The following is a 15,322-nucleotide window of genomic DNA, read 5'->3' as shown; positions in this document are numbered from 1 at the left end:
TAAGGCCGAATCCGAATTCCTCCTCTACCCCTCCGGCTTCTCCCTATTCCTCCAATTGTTGGGGCATTTGGAGGGTCTGAAATAGTTTAAGGGGGCAAACCCTTCAAAAGGGTGATCCTGTAGAGGAGAAATGCATTTCTTCACTTGGGTTTGCTCTGAAGGACTGAAGTTAAGGACTTTTTGTTTTAGCGTCACTCTTTAACGTTATAAAACTGATGTTAGGAATTTTCCGAGCGCTGACGGGGACTATGGATTATGTCGTCGAGTGGGAGTGATGCCCGAATCAGGAGACAATATTTTCCCATATCCCTCCGTTTGGAGGGCTAAATGAAGGGGTAGGGAGAAGCCGCAGGGATGAGGGAAGAATCCGGATTCAGCCTTAGACATCTGTCCGCCATTTGTAGCAGATTTTTCCTGATTGGACACACGGAGTCCAGTTTCAGGATCAATAATTGGTTTTCTGAGCTAAATGAGTTGTAGAAATCCTAAAAGAAATGTTCTCAACGATTAAAAAAAATCCTAGAAATAGATATCTTGGAAGGATCACTCTTCAGAGGAAACCTCAGCTCTCAGAGAAGAAAAAGAAATCCAGTCATTGGGTTGAATCCGAATTAATTCGTTACCCCTCCGGTTTCTCCCTACCCCTACATTTATCCCTTCAAGCCCAGAGTTTTGGATAAACTATTGATGCTTGATGACATCATCAACAGTCGCCGGTTATCTAGGTTAGTGCGTAGCTGCCGGGGCTTGGTAAATTACATAACATCAGTTTTATAACATTGAATCTCCACCCATTTGCTCAATAATTTAATATATAGTAGCCGGCTCATAAAAATTCATCTTCATTAACATTTCAGGCCTCATGGACATTTCGTCTTTCTAACGCGGACAGCCTTTAAACACAGGGAGCCGTTCAACATGTCAGATATTTCAGTTTCACGTTTTAAAGTCAGCCTTTTGGCATTAATTAGCAAGCTTCATGCTGACAACTTCAAAAGAGGAAAAGACGTACAATTTACTCTCTCAGACAAAAAACAAATAAAAGACCAGCTTGGATTCAATCAATCTTTATTGACAAATGTGCATCCAATTTCAAAGTGCATCTTTCCAACTCTGCTAATTTCCCTCCATGTTTAAGCATTTCTGACCGACAACATGAAGAATTGTTTTAGCATCACACACAAACGAGTGTGCATTAGGGGAGTAAAGATTAATTGATGAACCGATTTATCCAGCCAGATTGATCTGTCTGAGGCAAGTTGCAAATCAATCATATTGCCATCAAAAAAATCATTTCAAACGAATTGAGGTACAGTAGGTATTTTTGACTCTAAGGTCAAACCGATCAATCACAGCAGACGACACACGTGTGATGTCATGAACACGGATCAGTCCATCATTCCAGTCCAATGTGTGGACAGACTTTGAATAAAGTCATGTGACCATCCAGTGTCTAGAATGTTCTAAGAATGTTCCCTTTGGATTCTTTGGATGTGGAAAAACAACAGTGGTGAACTTTAGGAAACTAACATGTGAATGGATTTGACATTCATTCTAGTTTACTTGTTGGTTTGGACACAGATTTCATTAACTTGATGATCTGGAAGAAATCCAAGAATCTGGAAAACTGTTCGGTAGCAGGAATTTCTGTCTGAGTCTCACTGCTGGAAGTTCGGATCAAGAGGATCTGGATCCACTTTAGGACAGAGGATCTGGATCCACTTTAGGTTCAGAGGATCTGGATCCAATCAGATCGTTCAGAATGAACCAAAATCAACTATGAATTAGATCAGCAGCCACTAACTATGATACAGATCAAATCATGCCCATAAACTACAACTTGTTCATTGAAAACGAATAAATACTGGAAGACAGCAATTGAAGTCTCGGTTTTGCTTTTGACGACTAAAGTTTGCCATTGTTGAACACCAATCCTTATATCGTCTGAAGGGATTCACCAACAATGACCGCTGAGGTTTCGTTAAGGCTCAGAAGATGTACCAAGCAGTAAACCCGGCCAGAAGTGCTACCCAGGCTGCCAGAAGCACCTGACAGGGTGGATATCTGACAAGCGTGGTCGCCAACTGGAGGGCGTAAGTCGGATTTCCACCAGCAGCTGTTTGAAGGAGTAAATCAAAGACAGGATAAAAGTGAACACTGACATGCTAAAATGAAGAAACTGTCTTATATAAGCTGCTTAAAACAACAGGATTTTTTCTGTTATAATAGTTTTAATAACCCAAAACATTTTCGGCAATGAAACTTATGAACCAAAGGAAAATATGAATTCCTTACCCATTTTAGCGGCATAGTACGGGCACTTGTTGATATCACCGCCTTGCATCACTTCTGCATGACTGTGTCCTAAACCTGGCTCTTGAACTTCCTCTTGTATGCTTTTTCCGATCTCTTCAAGCTCTGAGAATACCTGTTGGGATCACCGCCCTTGTCACACTGTTCCGTCCTCACATTCGGGTTTTTGTTCCAGCCCGTTCACTCACCATCATGTTGAAGCCAAAGGCCCGGTTGGACTCCTCCACAATCCTAAGTTTTGTCTCCATGTCCAGGTCCAGCTCGTTCATCCGGCTTCTGTAGAGCTGCTTGAAGCCCCTGTGGCTGTGAATTCCCTCGAACTGATAGAAGTTCACACCCTCTCCTGTGGATGGCAGCTTCAGGGCCCTCTGGGCCACTTTCTTCAGGATCTGTCCACCTGACAGGTCTCCCATGTAGCGGGTGTAGGAATGGGCTACCAGCAACACCGGGTCCTTCTGCCCGACCTCGCGGATCCGGTCGACATAAGGCTTAGTTCCCGCCGACAAGCTGATCTGCAAGATCAGCCCAAAATATTCCTAATGTGATCCTAAATCTTTTTGTTTGAAGAACAAATGCGTCTTTACTTTAATAAGACTCTTTATGAAGCACAAATAGATTTTCCAGAGTTACTCTTTGGAAACGGGATACCTGGTTCTCCCAGTCCTCTCCATAAAAATACTCCAGGTCTCGGGCCAGAGCTTCACTGCGATGCAGCTCTACTGGAAAATAGATTGGAGCAACGTGAGGGTGATCTTTGTTCTTCTCCATCTCCTCTTCCATAGCCGTGTAGACGAAGTACAGAGCTGCTGTCCCTCTCTGAAAACACAGAGAGAGAGAGAGAAAAAGAACGTCGGACTCGTACAGATGCCACAGTCCACCGTAAAGGGGTCCATGGAGGGTCGTGCAAAAAAGATGTACGTAAATATTTGATCTCTATGGGTTCACTACGATGGTCACCCACGTGCCCCCCACAGGTTTGACTATTTTCTGCCCACAGACGGCCCAAGTCCACCTGTAAGGACAGCTGGGATTAAGGCGTTAACTTTACCCTTGTTTTCTTGAAATCATAATTCAGTCATTTCATAATTGTGGCTTTTACGTATTAAATCATGTGGAGATTTTATTCATTTATTCTGCAACATTGCCTCTAACCAACCACGGTATCCTCAGCTATGCAAACAGAACCAGAGTTATGGTTCACCTTTCGGCATGTCCCGCCACGGGTCGCCACAGTCGGCTTTCACTGATTCTCAGGTGGTTGGGCAGAGATTTTTACACCGGAAGCCGAGGAAATCCAGGACGTTCACAGATCCAGTCGTCTACGAGTGGATGCATCAGAATGGGGTGGAGCAGGGAGCTCGTGGCCCCGCCCAGCAGATTTTCTTCGTCTCAAATATGATCTTTTTCAAACAGCATTTTTTTGTCTGTACCTGATTTATAACGATTTGAAGAAATACTCAGAAATGCAATTTTAAGCTTAATTTTCTGTATATTTATCCTTCATCATCAGAACAATGACACTAAAACATGTTAAAAAGACCAAAAACACAATTTTAATCAGAGTGGGTGCACCCTTGTGCTATCTTGTGGGGTCCAGATGACCCCACCCTTCCATTGACGTGTTATCCGGTGGGAGAGATTCAGGAGTTGCTGAATAAGTTGTACGGCGTTGGTTACGGTTATTAAGGTTGGTTATTAAGTCTCCGTTCCTCAGTGTGGGAAAAGGACGCTACATTATGCTGCTGCTAATAATTGATGAGTATTTCTTAGCATTAATGTAACTTCTGGTGCTGCAAGGTGGTTTTGCTGATGGTTTAGTCCGGTTGATACGTGGTGAGTTTCAGCTTCATGCAGGCGTTGAGACTTCCATCCGTTAAACGTGATCGTAGGTCTGAATGTTCTGTAGATGTGAGACAGACTGCTGACATGCAGACATGGAGCCAAACATTGTCAGTACAGCAACACTCACACGCTGCAGTGTGGTATGTGACGGGCAGCGTGTTCTAATCAGGGCGCCGCTTCACCTCGCTGCCTGAGCCCACTACCCCACCCCTTTTCCTTCTCACACGCGGCTCCTTCTCAGAGACGGGAGCGCGTGTCTGCAGGGACGGCAATTCACAAGTTTCAGCCCGCTGTAAGTACCATAACCATTCGGCCTGCAATAACCGTTCGGGGTCCTTTCAAGTGAGGATGACGTCACACTACGGTAGCCCTACTTGGACAAACTATGTAGCGTGGAGATCTTCTCAGGCTCTACATATTTTCATTTCACGTTTCCTTTTGTAACATAAAGTCTTAAGTATTGTCTGACATCATTCTTTGTCGTGTTTATAGACAGATTTTTTGCCACAACCCACTTTGTAAAAAGATCTGTGGCTGTAAGAATGAACCTGCTGCTCCACAGAAGCTAACATGAGCAGAGCAGCTGGACTGGTAGCTTCGTGTTCGCAGGCAGGGATGGTTCTTTGTTACGGTGTGCGGTCCGGAGAAGGGTTTGGACCGCAGTCAGTTGGTCTGCAAATCCACTTAATAATAATCATAACCATAATAGAGGAAGCATGTTTAGAAGATAATCTCGCTCCAAGTCGGAGATCTGCTCGTTTACAACAGACTTCATAATATCTTCTTCTATGGTAGTATCGTCATTTGTCCAGACCAATCACTGTCTGACACGTCATCGGACCAACGGACAGCCAATCACATAATGTGACATCAGCACTGGTCCCAGGACCCCGAACGGTTGTTGCAGGACGAATGGTTATGGTACCTACACAGTCACAAACTGGCATCACATCGCGCCTGAGAAGGACTGGTCTAATTAAACTTTTTTTTTTGTGTGAGCCAGATATGGCTCGCGAGCCATGGGGTCCCGACCCCTGATCTACAGTGTCCTACACCTTTCGGCATATGCCGTCAGGGGTCGCCGCAGTGAGTCAGCCTCACTGATTGTGCGAACAGAAATGTCAGACTCTTCCGCACGTTTGTGTTGTCCCTTGCAGACATTATGCTTGTTACCCAACAACATCGGAGAAAGTTGGCATCCAACCTTAAACAGCTCCCTTTTGATGCGGCCTCTGAGGAAATCTTTGACGAACGAACAGTTTTCCGCTCTGTCATGTGACTCTTTGGTGCCGTCGGCTAACAGCTCAGACAAGTCCGTTGGACTCAAAGGGAGAAAGGTGAAGAACAAGAACACTGTTATTATAATAATATTCAAGTTTTAGAAAGAACTGCCGGTTCTGAACGTTGTTCTCCATACCTTACATGTTCATCATCATCATCCACAACAATCCTGGCCCCTCCTTTGTTGGACATCATGTTTTTTTGCTTTGTGCTGCTTCTCTCAGCTGCAAGAATCATAAAGATGTGTCACTCAACTTAAGGTAAGTACAAGGATTTGGAAAGTGACCAAACCAAAGGCAAAAAGAAGAGTTTATCACGCTTTTCTTCGGCCTTTCAGAGTAAACTATATCCATACATTTAGCAGCTCCTTTTCATACCCAGAAGTAAGACGACTCGATCTCTGAGGCTCCGCCTTTCGCTTCTTGTGGGGGCCGCCTATTTTATGGCGTCAACCTAGAGTCGACGTACTGACAATCTTTTTGCCTCAAGAAATTTTCCTTTCCTTAGCACAAGCTGATAGATACAGGCATTTAAATGTCCCAGCTAGCCTTTCAGGTAATCCTACCTACTGTAAATGAACGAATGTACAGTTTTGATGTTAGGTCATAAACACAGCAGAGTAGGACGGTGTCATGGGTTCAAATGTACATGTATGTAGTATGTTTTCGTGTGCAGGTGGTGAACTGGAATACAGAAGTGTCATCAGTGTGGAAAAGAAAAAAGAAATAATCCCGCCATGACCTCTGTGAGGTCTTTTAAACCAAACGCTGTGACAGATTTTCAAATGTTCACGGACAGAGAGGCAGTGTGGACACGGATCTAATAATAATAATAATAATAATAATAATAATAATAATAATTATAATGGATTGGATTTCTCATTAATGCTTGGTGAGGGTAACTACTGATGTAGCCACGACGGGGGTGTTGCTACCAGTACGGCCCATTCATATGCAGGGAGTGTGAGGTGTCGTGCTCAAGGACACGACGACGGCTGGCTGGAGGGGGCGGGGATCGAGCCGCCGACCCTTCAATCAACGGCCAACCTGCTCAACCGCCTGAGCCGCTGAGTGGATGTTCGTATTGTTCATATAAAATGAAAGCCTTTAGCCGATCACAGCTAGCTCCATGAAGAAAATGGGCGTGTGTGTTAGCCGGGGGGAGGGGCTGGCAACTCAGACTCTTCCTGGAAGGGGCTGTTCTTTACTTTGTGATGTCACAATGTGAGAACCCGCTCATTCTCGTGGGCTGGTGCTCAGAGAGCAGGTTTTTTGTTGTTGTTTATTTTCATCACAACACATAACAGACATAACAGACATGACAATTCCCTGAAAGAAGTTCGACCATAAGTTCACATCCAATGCAGTCATTTTTTGAATCTAGTAAAACAAATAAAGGGCAAGACGGGCATGTAGTTCAGTTAAACAGATACTTGTCCCACCATGAACAGAGGTACCAAAAAAAGTCACAACCCCAAATAAAGTTTAACCATGTGCCATCTTAGTTCAAAGACATCTTTAGTTGTAGAATAAATGTATTTGATTCCTTGTTTCCATTCAGTTACAGATGGTGATGCTACATTTTTCCAGTTTCCCGTGATGGGTTTCTTAGCGACCAATAATAAAATGCCGTTGTATATTTCATCAGCATCAAAGTCTTCTGGAAATACGCCAATCAAATATGATAAAGTACTTAAAGAATCTCGCGTTTTACCATTGTTTCAATCTCCCTCTTAATATTTTTCCAAAATTCACTAATAAACGGGCAGTCAAAGAAAACGCGTATGATCTCCAATTTTTCCACATTCCTCCAGCATAAGGCTGTGGTTGAACCTCTGGTAAAGACCCACAGAGGGGTGTGAAAGATTCCCTCATGACGGTTCTCACACTATTTGTCCCATTGTTCATCATTCTAAAATAAAGTTGGATTCTAATTCCCATTCTATCTTTGATATCATATGTATTCTGTCCGTCTGTAGACAAGTTAGAAACGTGTTTATGCGTTGAAAAGGTTTTTTTCTGCGATTGTAGTAAAGAATTCTATGTAGTTTGGGATTTTTTTATTCAGTCTAGCTCTTTATGATTCATGATTAATTAATGCCTGATTTGTAGATATTTATGGGATTCATTTGGCAGAAGACCAAACTGTCCTAGAAGCTGTGAGAAGGACTTAAATTCTGTTCCATCGAACGGCCGGTTAAGAGTAATGAGGCCTTCAGGGGCCCACGTCCTAAAGGAAAGCAGGTCTGTACTCAGAAATTTATCAATGGATCAAAATACCTCTATGGAGTTGTTTTTTTTTGTTGTTGTAAGGAATTGACATTAAGATACACGTAAAAGCTCCAAACAGTTGATCTTACATGATGAAGGACCTTTAAGGTCAAGTTGGTCTATGGACATGTTGGATTCTGAGACAAATAAGAGCAAAAATAAGAAAACCTTTTCTTTTCTTTGGAAATTTAACCTTCTAATCACAGAAATAGAAGTCTCTTATTGTCGTTGCCTCATTTCATTCTAACCTCCAGTCTGTCCCGTAGACTGGAGCTCTCCGTTTCCCTGAACACGGAGACCTCCGGGCCCGCAGCAGAGCTTCAGTTACCAAAGTGACGCCGCTCGTCCTGTAAACATGTGGGAACATTCTGCAAACACGAGGTCTTTGGAAATGACGAGCCACAAACTCGAACGTTTTCCCTCTTTGTCAATGAAAACACAAGCATGAATATCGACACAATCAGTCAAACTGAGCGGGAAACGGTCGTTTTACCTGCAGAGATCACTGCCTTCACATCACGTTTCATAACAGAAACATGGGGGCGGGGCGGCGGACTGAACAGCCAATCACAGAGCTCCAAAAGGAGACGGCTCTTATCATTGGTTAAGACTCCAACTGATCACCAATCACATGTCTCCCTGATGAGAGGAGGCGGGATCGCAGAGAAAAGAGGAACCAGCTTTTCAGGATGATGCCGTTTTAGGCACTGACTGCTGTCAGTCAGGTGGACAGGAGTTCCACTGCATGTGATGCACATTTGATTATGCATTTATTGATTCCATACATATATATGCATTCATATTGAATTGTGAGACATGCTTGTCAGATGAGATGAGCAGCAGGCCTCTCTGTGTTTCTGTGCTGGGGTGTTGATGAAACAGAGACCTGCTCACTGCAGACTAGACTAGTATCCTGGAGTGGCACAAAAACATCTGTCCCGCTCAGACACAGAGTCTAATGACGGTCCTGTGTTTTTCATCTCTTCCTTTTGGAAAAGGTTTAAAAATTCATGCAGATTGTCGTGTTTTCTTTTCTTTTCTCAACTGCACATTTCATTTTTGGACGTCCTGAACCATCCGAATCTGCAAACGAGACGCCAACAGTCGTCACACGTCAGTGTTGGTCCACATCAGGGAGGCTGGAATGTGAGCATTGGGGTTCATGGGACGCCCCCCCCACTGAGCAGTGTCTCATGTTAGACCACCGACCTGAACATGAGCTTTGAGTTATCGACGCTGGACACAAACCCTAAAAACATAAAAGAAAAAGAGCCACATCAACGCTGCCATCCCAGAGGATTTTATGAAAGCCACATAATGTGTCAAGAAGGAGACGGGGCGTCCCCGCTAATGTCCCAAGCAGCAACACACTGACACCCCTCCACTGCACTGATGTGACCCTAACGGGGTCATACGGTCCATCCTATGGATCCAGTCCAGTCAGCACTCTGATCCCAAACAAACAACTTCTCTGCAAACGGCTGGACCGGCACAGAAGAAGCACAGCACGAAGCCGGTTGACATCCGCTGAAGATCAGTGGAAGACAACAAACTCCTGAAGACAACAAACTCCTGAAGACAACAAACTCCTGAAGACAACAAACTCCTGAAGACGACAAAGTTCTGAAGACAACAAACTCCTGAATACAACAAAGTTCTGAAGACAACAAACTCCTGAAGACAACAAAGTTCTGAAGACAACAAAGTTCTGAAGACCAGCCGGGACTTTGGACTGCGGGTTTGAAAGAAGACTTACAGAAGCATCAATGCCAGATGTTTGCATCTGCTCACAGGACATCTATAGTATGTTTCTCCCACTCTTCTGCCATGAACAGCACATGAATGATTGAGTAAAATGATTTTCCGTCAGCAGTTTGTAGTAAAGACGATTCTTTGAAGAACAGAAACCAGTGATGGCAGAGAATCTTCTGAACCATTAAACAATCATTTCATTCTTAGTCAGATCAAATGGAAAAAGTCAGTACAGGGAACACGACTCCAAGCACTAATGTTTTATTTAAAGGATCCATTTTTAACAAACAAAACCCCAAATTACTAACACATTACTGCCAAACAATTTATAGCTTTAAAGTAAAAGAATTGTGGGAAAGTAGTTCAATAAAAACAAAAATCAAATCTCAAATAGAAAGTAGGAAGTTAAAATGAAAATCCACACAATGTATAATCTAATAAATCAATTCCTTATAATAGTGTGAAAGTGTAAAAGGATAAAACCTCATTTTAGTGTTTCTAATAATGCAGACCAGCTGCATGTCAAGAGACTTTAAATAAAATTCCTAGAAAAAAAGTTTGACTCAAAAGGATAGAAAACAAAAGGAACCTTCAGTTGTTGGTTTAAAAACCACCAATGTGTTTGCGTTTTGAAACAACCTTCATCTGTTTGTCACACTCCAGAATTTTCTCTCCACTGCAGATACATGTTTGACCGCTAGATGTCAGCAGACACCAGGTGGAAAATCCGGACACTTGTCTGGTTCTGCTGCTCGATTTTACATGTAGACTTCATACTGAGTTTCTAATCCTAAAAGCAGTGGCGGTTCTACACTAACTTACTCCCTGGGCGAGTAACCCCACCAGCGCCCCCCCCCCCCCCGCACACATACAAAATTTGACAACATCCTGTTGTGTTCCCTATCTTCTATTTGGCCATTTTACTCAAAAAATGTATGAATTTTCTAGACTCGTATTACAGGGGGGTCAAACTCAGTCACACAGGGGCCTAAGTTAAAAACACGCTTAAGGTTTTGGGCCGAAGAAGATAAACATTTACTGAACACACTAAAGCTAAACTTTTAAACCTTTTAAACTGAACTTTTTTAACATAAATATGAATAAAAACAGGAACATTAATCCAGAATAACTCAAGTTAAACCTTAAATAACCTGAAATATTTTGTTCTCCATATAAATATATTCTGTCAAAATTATACAAATATGAACATGCTGCAGAACAAAACAAAGAAAGCCTGTAAATATTAATAAGAAATTACATATCAAATAATTCCATTTTTTTTGCTCTTTCATCATTTTTTAGAGCATTTTTTTTAGAGCTGGACTCCTGCTTCATTTTTAGCAATAATTTCTTAATGTGTGACGTCCCGTGTGTGTCTTTGTGAAACATATCAGAGGGATTAGATCTAAAAATAAAACTTATTGTGATTAATATGTCTAGGTCTTATAAAACATTAAAGACTAAATCTTAGAACTCATCAGTGGGATTACTCCAAAAATATTTGGCATTTCCCTAAATTTGTGCAACACCAACAGTAGAAATCCTCCAAAAAAACTCAATCCATAAAAAATGGTCTGCGCTCATCCCCCCTCTCCCTCCCCTTCCCTCTGACACACGCGGCTCCGTCTCTATGACGGGAGGCGCAGCTGCGGCTCAGAGTTCATTGTCAGATAGAAAAAGACTCCCAATCACCTGTTAGTGTGATTCACCCAGCCACCGGCGAGTTGCGCTCCCCTCTCGAGTTTTTTTTACTTATGTTCCAAAGACTACCGCAAAGAGGTGTGGCCGCAAGCGTCTTGCAGCAGAGGGCAGTGGTCACGTGCGCATCGGGTCTGCTGTGTTGGAGCAAAGACTTGTGGGAAATAATCTCCATTGCCTGCTTTTTTCGAAATTGGGTTGAGCACGGATGTTTGTTCTGCCTAATTCCTTTTCATGTGCCTGTTTTACGTTGTTTCACTCTGAGGTATTCTTTTTTTTTATTTTATTTTATTTTATTTTTTTTTGCACCATAAGTGTGAAGAGCAAATAGGAGGAAGACATTTTTAACAGTCTGATATAATAACATTAAGTGTCGGCTGCTGAAGCAACTTCAAATTAAAAGCTCTAAACTTCCTCTTTGAATATAGTTTGTAGCACATTATGTGTAACGCCTCAGGCACGGCAAATGCCGCCCCCCATGAAGTGCCGCCCTGGGCGACCGCCCACATCGCCCATATCAAAAACCGCCACTGCCTAAAAGGATTGTTTACTTGCTTTTTATAAATTATTAGAAATACTTTTTTCAAAAGCCAATGTTTACTGTTTTGAATTAATGTCTAACCTTCAAGAAGAAACAATCTTCTGGCCTTTTAAAGTCAATTAAACTTTTTTATTTATTTATTCTGGATTCATTCTGATTCCCTTCTCTGCCCCTGTGCCGGTTCCAAGCCCGGTTTGAGAAGGTTGCGTCAGGAAGGGCATCCGGCGTAAAACATTGCCAAGTTTACCATGCGACTTGTTCGCTGTGGCGACCCCTGATGGGAGAAGCCGAAAGAGGAAGAAGATTCTGGATTCATTCTGAACAGTAGGCAAAATATTAAACAAGTAAATTAGAGGAAAAAAAACATGCCAAATTGAACCCTGTGGGTTTTTCAGGGTTAAACAGGGAAACATTGGTCTTGAGATTTAAACGAGAAGCTACATATAAGATGTTTCCTCTGATTCGTATTTTGTTGCAGATTTTACGAATTGTTTTTTAAAAACTTTTTTTATGATTATGTGTCCGTCTTTGATACTTCTGCGTCCCTCTGATTAAGGCATCAAATCTGTCTACAACTTACTATGGTGAAGATTTAAAGGGCCTTTATCCTGTAAAATCCCCTTTTTTCAGCTTTTAAGTGTTTTACATTTCTATATATTCCTCTAAATAGCTGTTCTCTGGGCACCAGACCCTCCCAACCCAAGAAAACGAGCGGGTCCTCACTTTGTGATGTCACAAAGGGAGGAACTGCCCCTTCCAGGAAGAGTCTGCCAGCTCCACCCACAGGCTAGCAGACACGCCCACTTTCTCCATGGAGCTAGCGGTGATCGGCTAAACGCTTTCGTTTTCTATGAACAATATGAACGTTTATCTTTGCAAAAGTTCAGACATTTTGTTTTCGTGGGAGAAATGCAGAGACGCTGCCGAGGCCGACTCTAGGATGACGTCATGACATAGACGGCACCAACAAGGAGAGAAAGGCGGAGCCTCAGAGATCGAGTTGTCTTACTTCTGGGTTGGTAAATGAGCTGTAAAAATAACTCATATTTTACATGATCATATGTATGAATATGGTTTACTCTGAAAGGCTTAAGAAAAGCAGGATACAGGTCCTGCAGCCTCTGACCCCGAGGGATAGAAAATGGACCTCATGGCGTTCCAGTTCAAATGATGACTCGTTACTTTTTTCTCTGTCCCACATTTTGGTTGAATTAGAATTCAGTGTTGATCACATTTCAGATAACAGACAGACAGAACCCACAGAACCTGTTTTTGTGTAAATGCCGCCCCGCCCCGGATGGATGGAGAACTGCTCTGCTTTGCCACAAGGTCCAAGAACACACCGGGAACTAAACAACAGAACAAAGGAACCGAGCTGCATTTTATTCTCTCTTCTTCTCTGCTGAACCTCCGTGAATTGAAAGCTCCAAGTGTCTTTTATGTCTGGAGGCCTGCAGGCTTCTGCCCCGCTCCAGACGCCCCCCCCCCCCCCCCCCCTCTGTCTTTGTTAGTCATTGTTAATCACTGAGAGGAGCTTCCTATGATCAACAATATTGCATTGACCCCAACTCCACTGACATGAAGGATTTTGGCCTTATATTGAACTACGTTTCCTGTGTTTATGAGTATATTGGCTTCATGTCTGTGATTCATGGCACATTAACAATGTATAGGAAGGTGCATGTTTCCAGAGCTGATGTGTAATAAATATGAAAAATGTTTTTAAATGGACTCACTTCTTGCTTCTCGCCACCGCCTGTTCCTCGCACGTTTATGACTTTGTTTACAACATTCCAACCTGTTTTTTAAAGACTATTTCTGATTGAAACACTAAGGAAACTTTTTTTCTGGACAGAATTTCCTCTAATTCTGTTTTCAGAGTGACTAATAGATCCAGTGACAGATCATTGCAGTTTAGCTTAAAATGGTAAATTCTTTCTTTTTACTTCTGAAGTGACTACTGTATTTATGATTTGTAACCAAAGACTTGACGCATTAACATAAAGTAACATCAACATTGTTTAGTATTTCATAATTATTTCAGAAAATTTCATAATTCTGATCTTTCCACGTTATTAAATTTAAATGACAGCTTTTGTTTTTGATAGTTCTTTGAGCAAAACACCACGCTCCACAGCTTATCCATCCATCCATCCATCCATCCATCCCTCCATCCCTCCATCCCTCCCTCCATCCATCCATCCACGTGAGGGTGAGCAAGGGGGAGGTAGGTGAGTACAAGTAGCCTGTTAGAGCTGTTCACGTGATGCGTACACCCTCCCCGCTGCAGCCCGACTGTTAAAAATGAGCCAATCAGAGTGTAGTTTTATGTGGACGTCCCTCAGACTCTTACAGATCACATGCACACCACGTGCGTGCAGCAATTGTGCGGTCAGTATGGAGCCAGAACTCACAGCTCACTTACAACTAGAGCGTGGCGTGGGGACGCCGTACCACAGCATCACCTGTACGTCATAAGTCCATTATCCTTACGAATACTTCATGATACACGTACCACACACACAACAATGGTACGTTCTATTGTCATGACCTCCCTTGAGGTGGCCGTACGAATCTTGATGGAACAGAAAGACACGCCTGAGCTCCTTAACCCTTGTTCTATCCTAGGCACTTTAACGTTGGGAGTGGGTCATCTAGACCCACTAGACAGAGCTCTGAACCTTTTTTCTTCAATGATTTGTGATCTTCACTGGTGTCCATGGATTACATGAAATCTTTCCACCTTTATCCACCTTTGTCATGGTAGGGAGAACACCTCAATGGAAGGGGGGGGGGGGTCATAGGATAGCACAAGGGTTAAAGATGCAGCCGTAAAACCAAAAACCTGCAGCACGGTTCCGGCGCATGTGAGTGAGACGTAAAATAATGGGATTTAGGTTAATTTCATGTAAATGAATGAAAAAGTTCAGTTTTTTTCAGACCACATCGATATTGAACTGAGTGCAATTGTTTAGTTCCCCATGCAAACATAAATCCAGAGTCTTGGAGAAATCTTGGATGTTTTGTGTAACTTCTTTAGTACATTTTGTGATTTTTAAAAACAATCTGCTGCTACAGACATGACTGACTTTTCACTGCATTCACTGTGCAGTCATGACTTCCAGCAGAAGATTGCAAATACTGTCAGATTCCCAAAAGTGTTGAATGTTTTCTAAAAGGAACCAAAACAGCTTTTTTTGATCATGCCACTTTCCAGCGTGATTAAATCCAAACGTATTTTGGAGCAGGAAAAAACACGTAAAACAGACGAGCCGTCCAAACCCTCAGCCAGAAGGTGAGAGGACCTTGGTAGGCTTGTATTCTCCTGCAGCACAGTGGATGTGTGGATGACTGGCAGCTACCAGCCATATCTGCATGATTTAGATTCTCATTGAATGAAAACTTTGCTTCTCTGTTGGGTTTCGGGGTGGGGGCCCGATCAGCGGTGCCATAAATCCTTGCGGCCGTGGTGGCCAGTAGAGAGTGGATGGGGTTTATAATTGGAAACACACGTCTTGTGCCGGGCTGCAGGAAACGGCCCGAGCCTCTGTGAGTGTGTGTGCAAAGCTGTGGATTAACAAAGAAAGGAAAGTGCACACATGGGAAAACATGCAATGTGATCACG

At 42.8% G+C, this 15,322-nt stretch overlaps 1 protein-coding gene across 3 annotated transcripts; it reads right to left on the bottom strand.

Annotated features, from left to right (window-relative positions):
* Positions 1 to 1,051: 1,051 nt before the first annotated feature.
* On the bottom strand, positions 1,052 to 8,336 carry hmox2a (heme oxygenase 2a). Of its 3 annotated transcripts, XM_020706452.3 has the most exons (9): positions 8,200 to 8,301; positions 7,955 to 8,053; positions 7,796 to 7,843; positions 5,573 to 5,660; positions 5,360 to 5,477; positions 2,962 to 3,129; positions 2,502 to 2,825; positions 2,296 to 2,428; positions 1,052 to 2,116 (listed from the first exon to the last, which is right to left on the bottom strand). In XM_020706452.3, exons 3-9 carry the CDS (start codon positions 7,833 to 7,835, stop codon positions 1,989 to 1,991), a joined length of 999 nt encoding a protein of 332 aa, XP_020562111.1. In that variant the 5' UTR covers positions 7,836 to 7,843; positions 7,955 to 8,053; positions 8,200 to 8,301; the 3' UTR covers positions 1,052 to 1,988. The 3 variants fall into 3 exon arrangements, with proteins under 3 accessions (XP_020562111.1, XP_011479318.1, XP_004066399.2); XM_011481016.4 differs by lacking the exon at positions 7,796 to 7,843; XM_004066351.5 differs by lacking the exons at positions 7,796 to 7,843; positions 7,955 to 8,053 and having other exon boundaries at positions 8,200 to 8,336.
* Positions 8,337 to 15,322: the final 6,986 nt, after the last annotated feature.

The sequence above is a fragment of the Oryzias latipes genome, chromosome 1 (genome assembly GCF_053564925.1).
Source record: "Oryzias latipes strain Hd-rR chromosome 1, Olatipes_Hd-rR_3.1".
Classification (NCBI taxonomy): Eukaryota; Metazoa; Chordata; class Actinopteri; order Beloniformes; family Adrianichthyidae; genus Oryzias; species Oryzias latipes.
Note: the sequence above shows the minus strand (reverse complement) of the source record. Positions and strands in the feature narration are given on the sequence as shown.

Excerpts from the sequence above, each read along its gene's own strand:
- hmox2a (XM_020706452.3), bottom strand. The coding sequence starts at position 7,835 with ATGTCCATAGACCAACTTGACCTTAAAGGTCCTTCATCAT. Across the intron at positions 5,661-7,795 it reads CCTTAAAGGTCCTTCATCAT|CTGAGAGAAGCAGCACAAAG; the intron begins GTAAGATCAACT and ends TGATTCTTGCAG. Across the intron at positions 5,478-5,572 it reads GATGATGATGAACATGTAAG|TCCAACGGACTTGTCTGAGC; the intron begins GTATGGAGAACA and ends TCTCCCTTTGAG.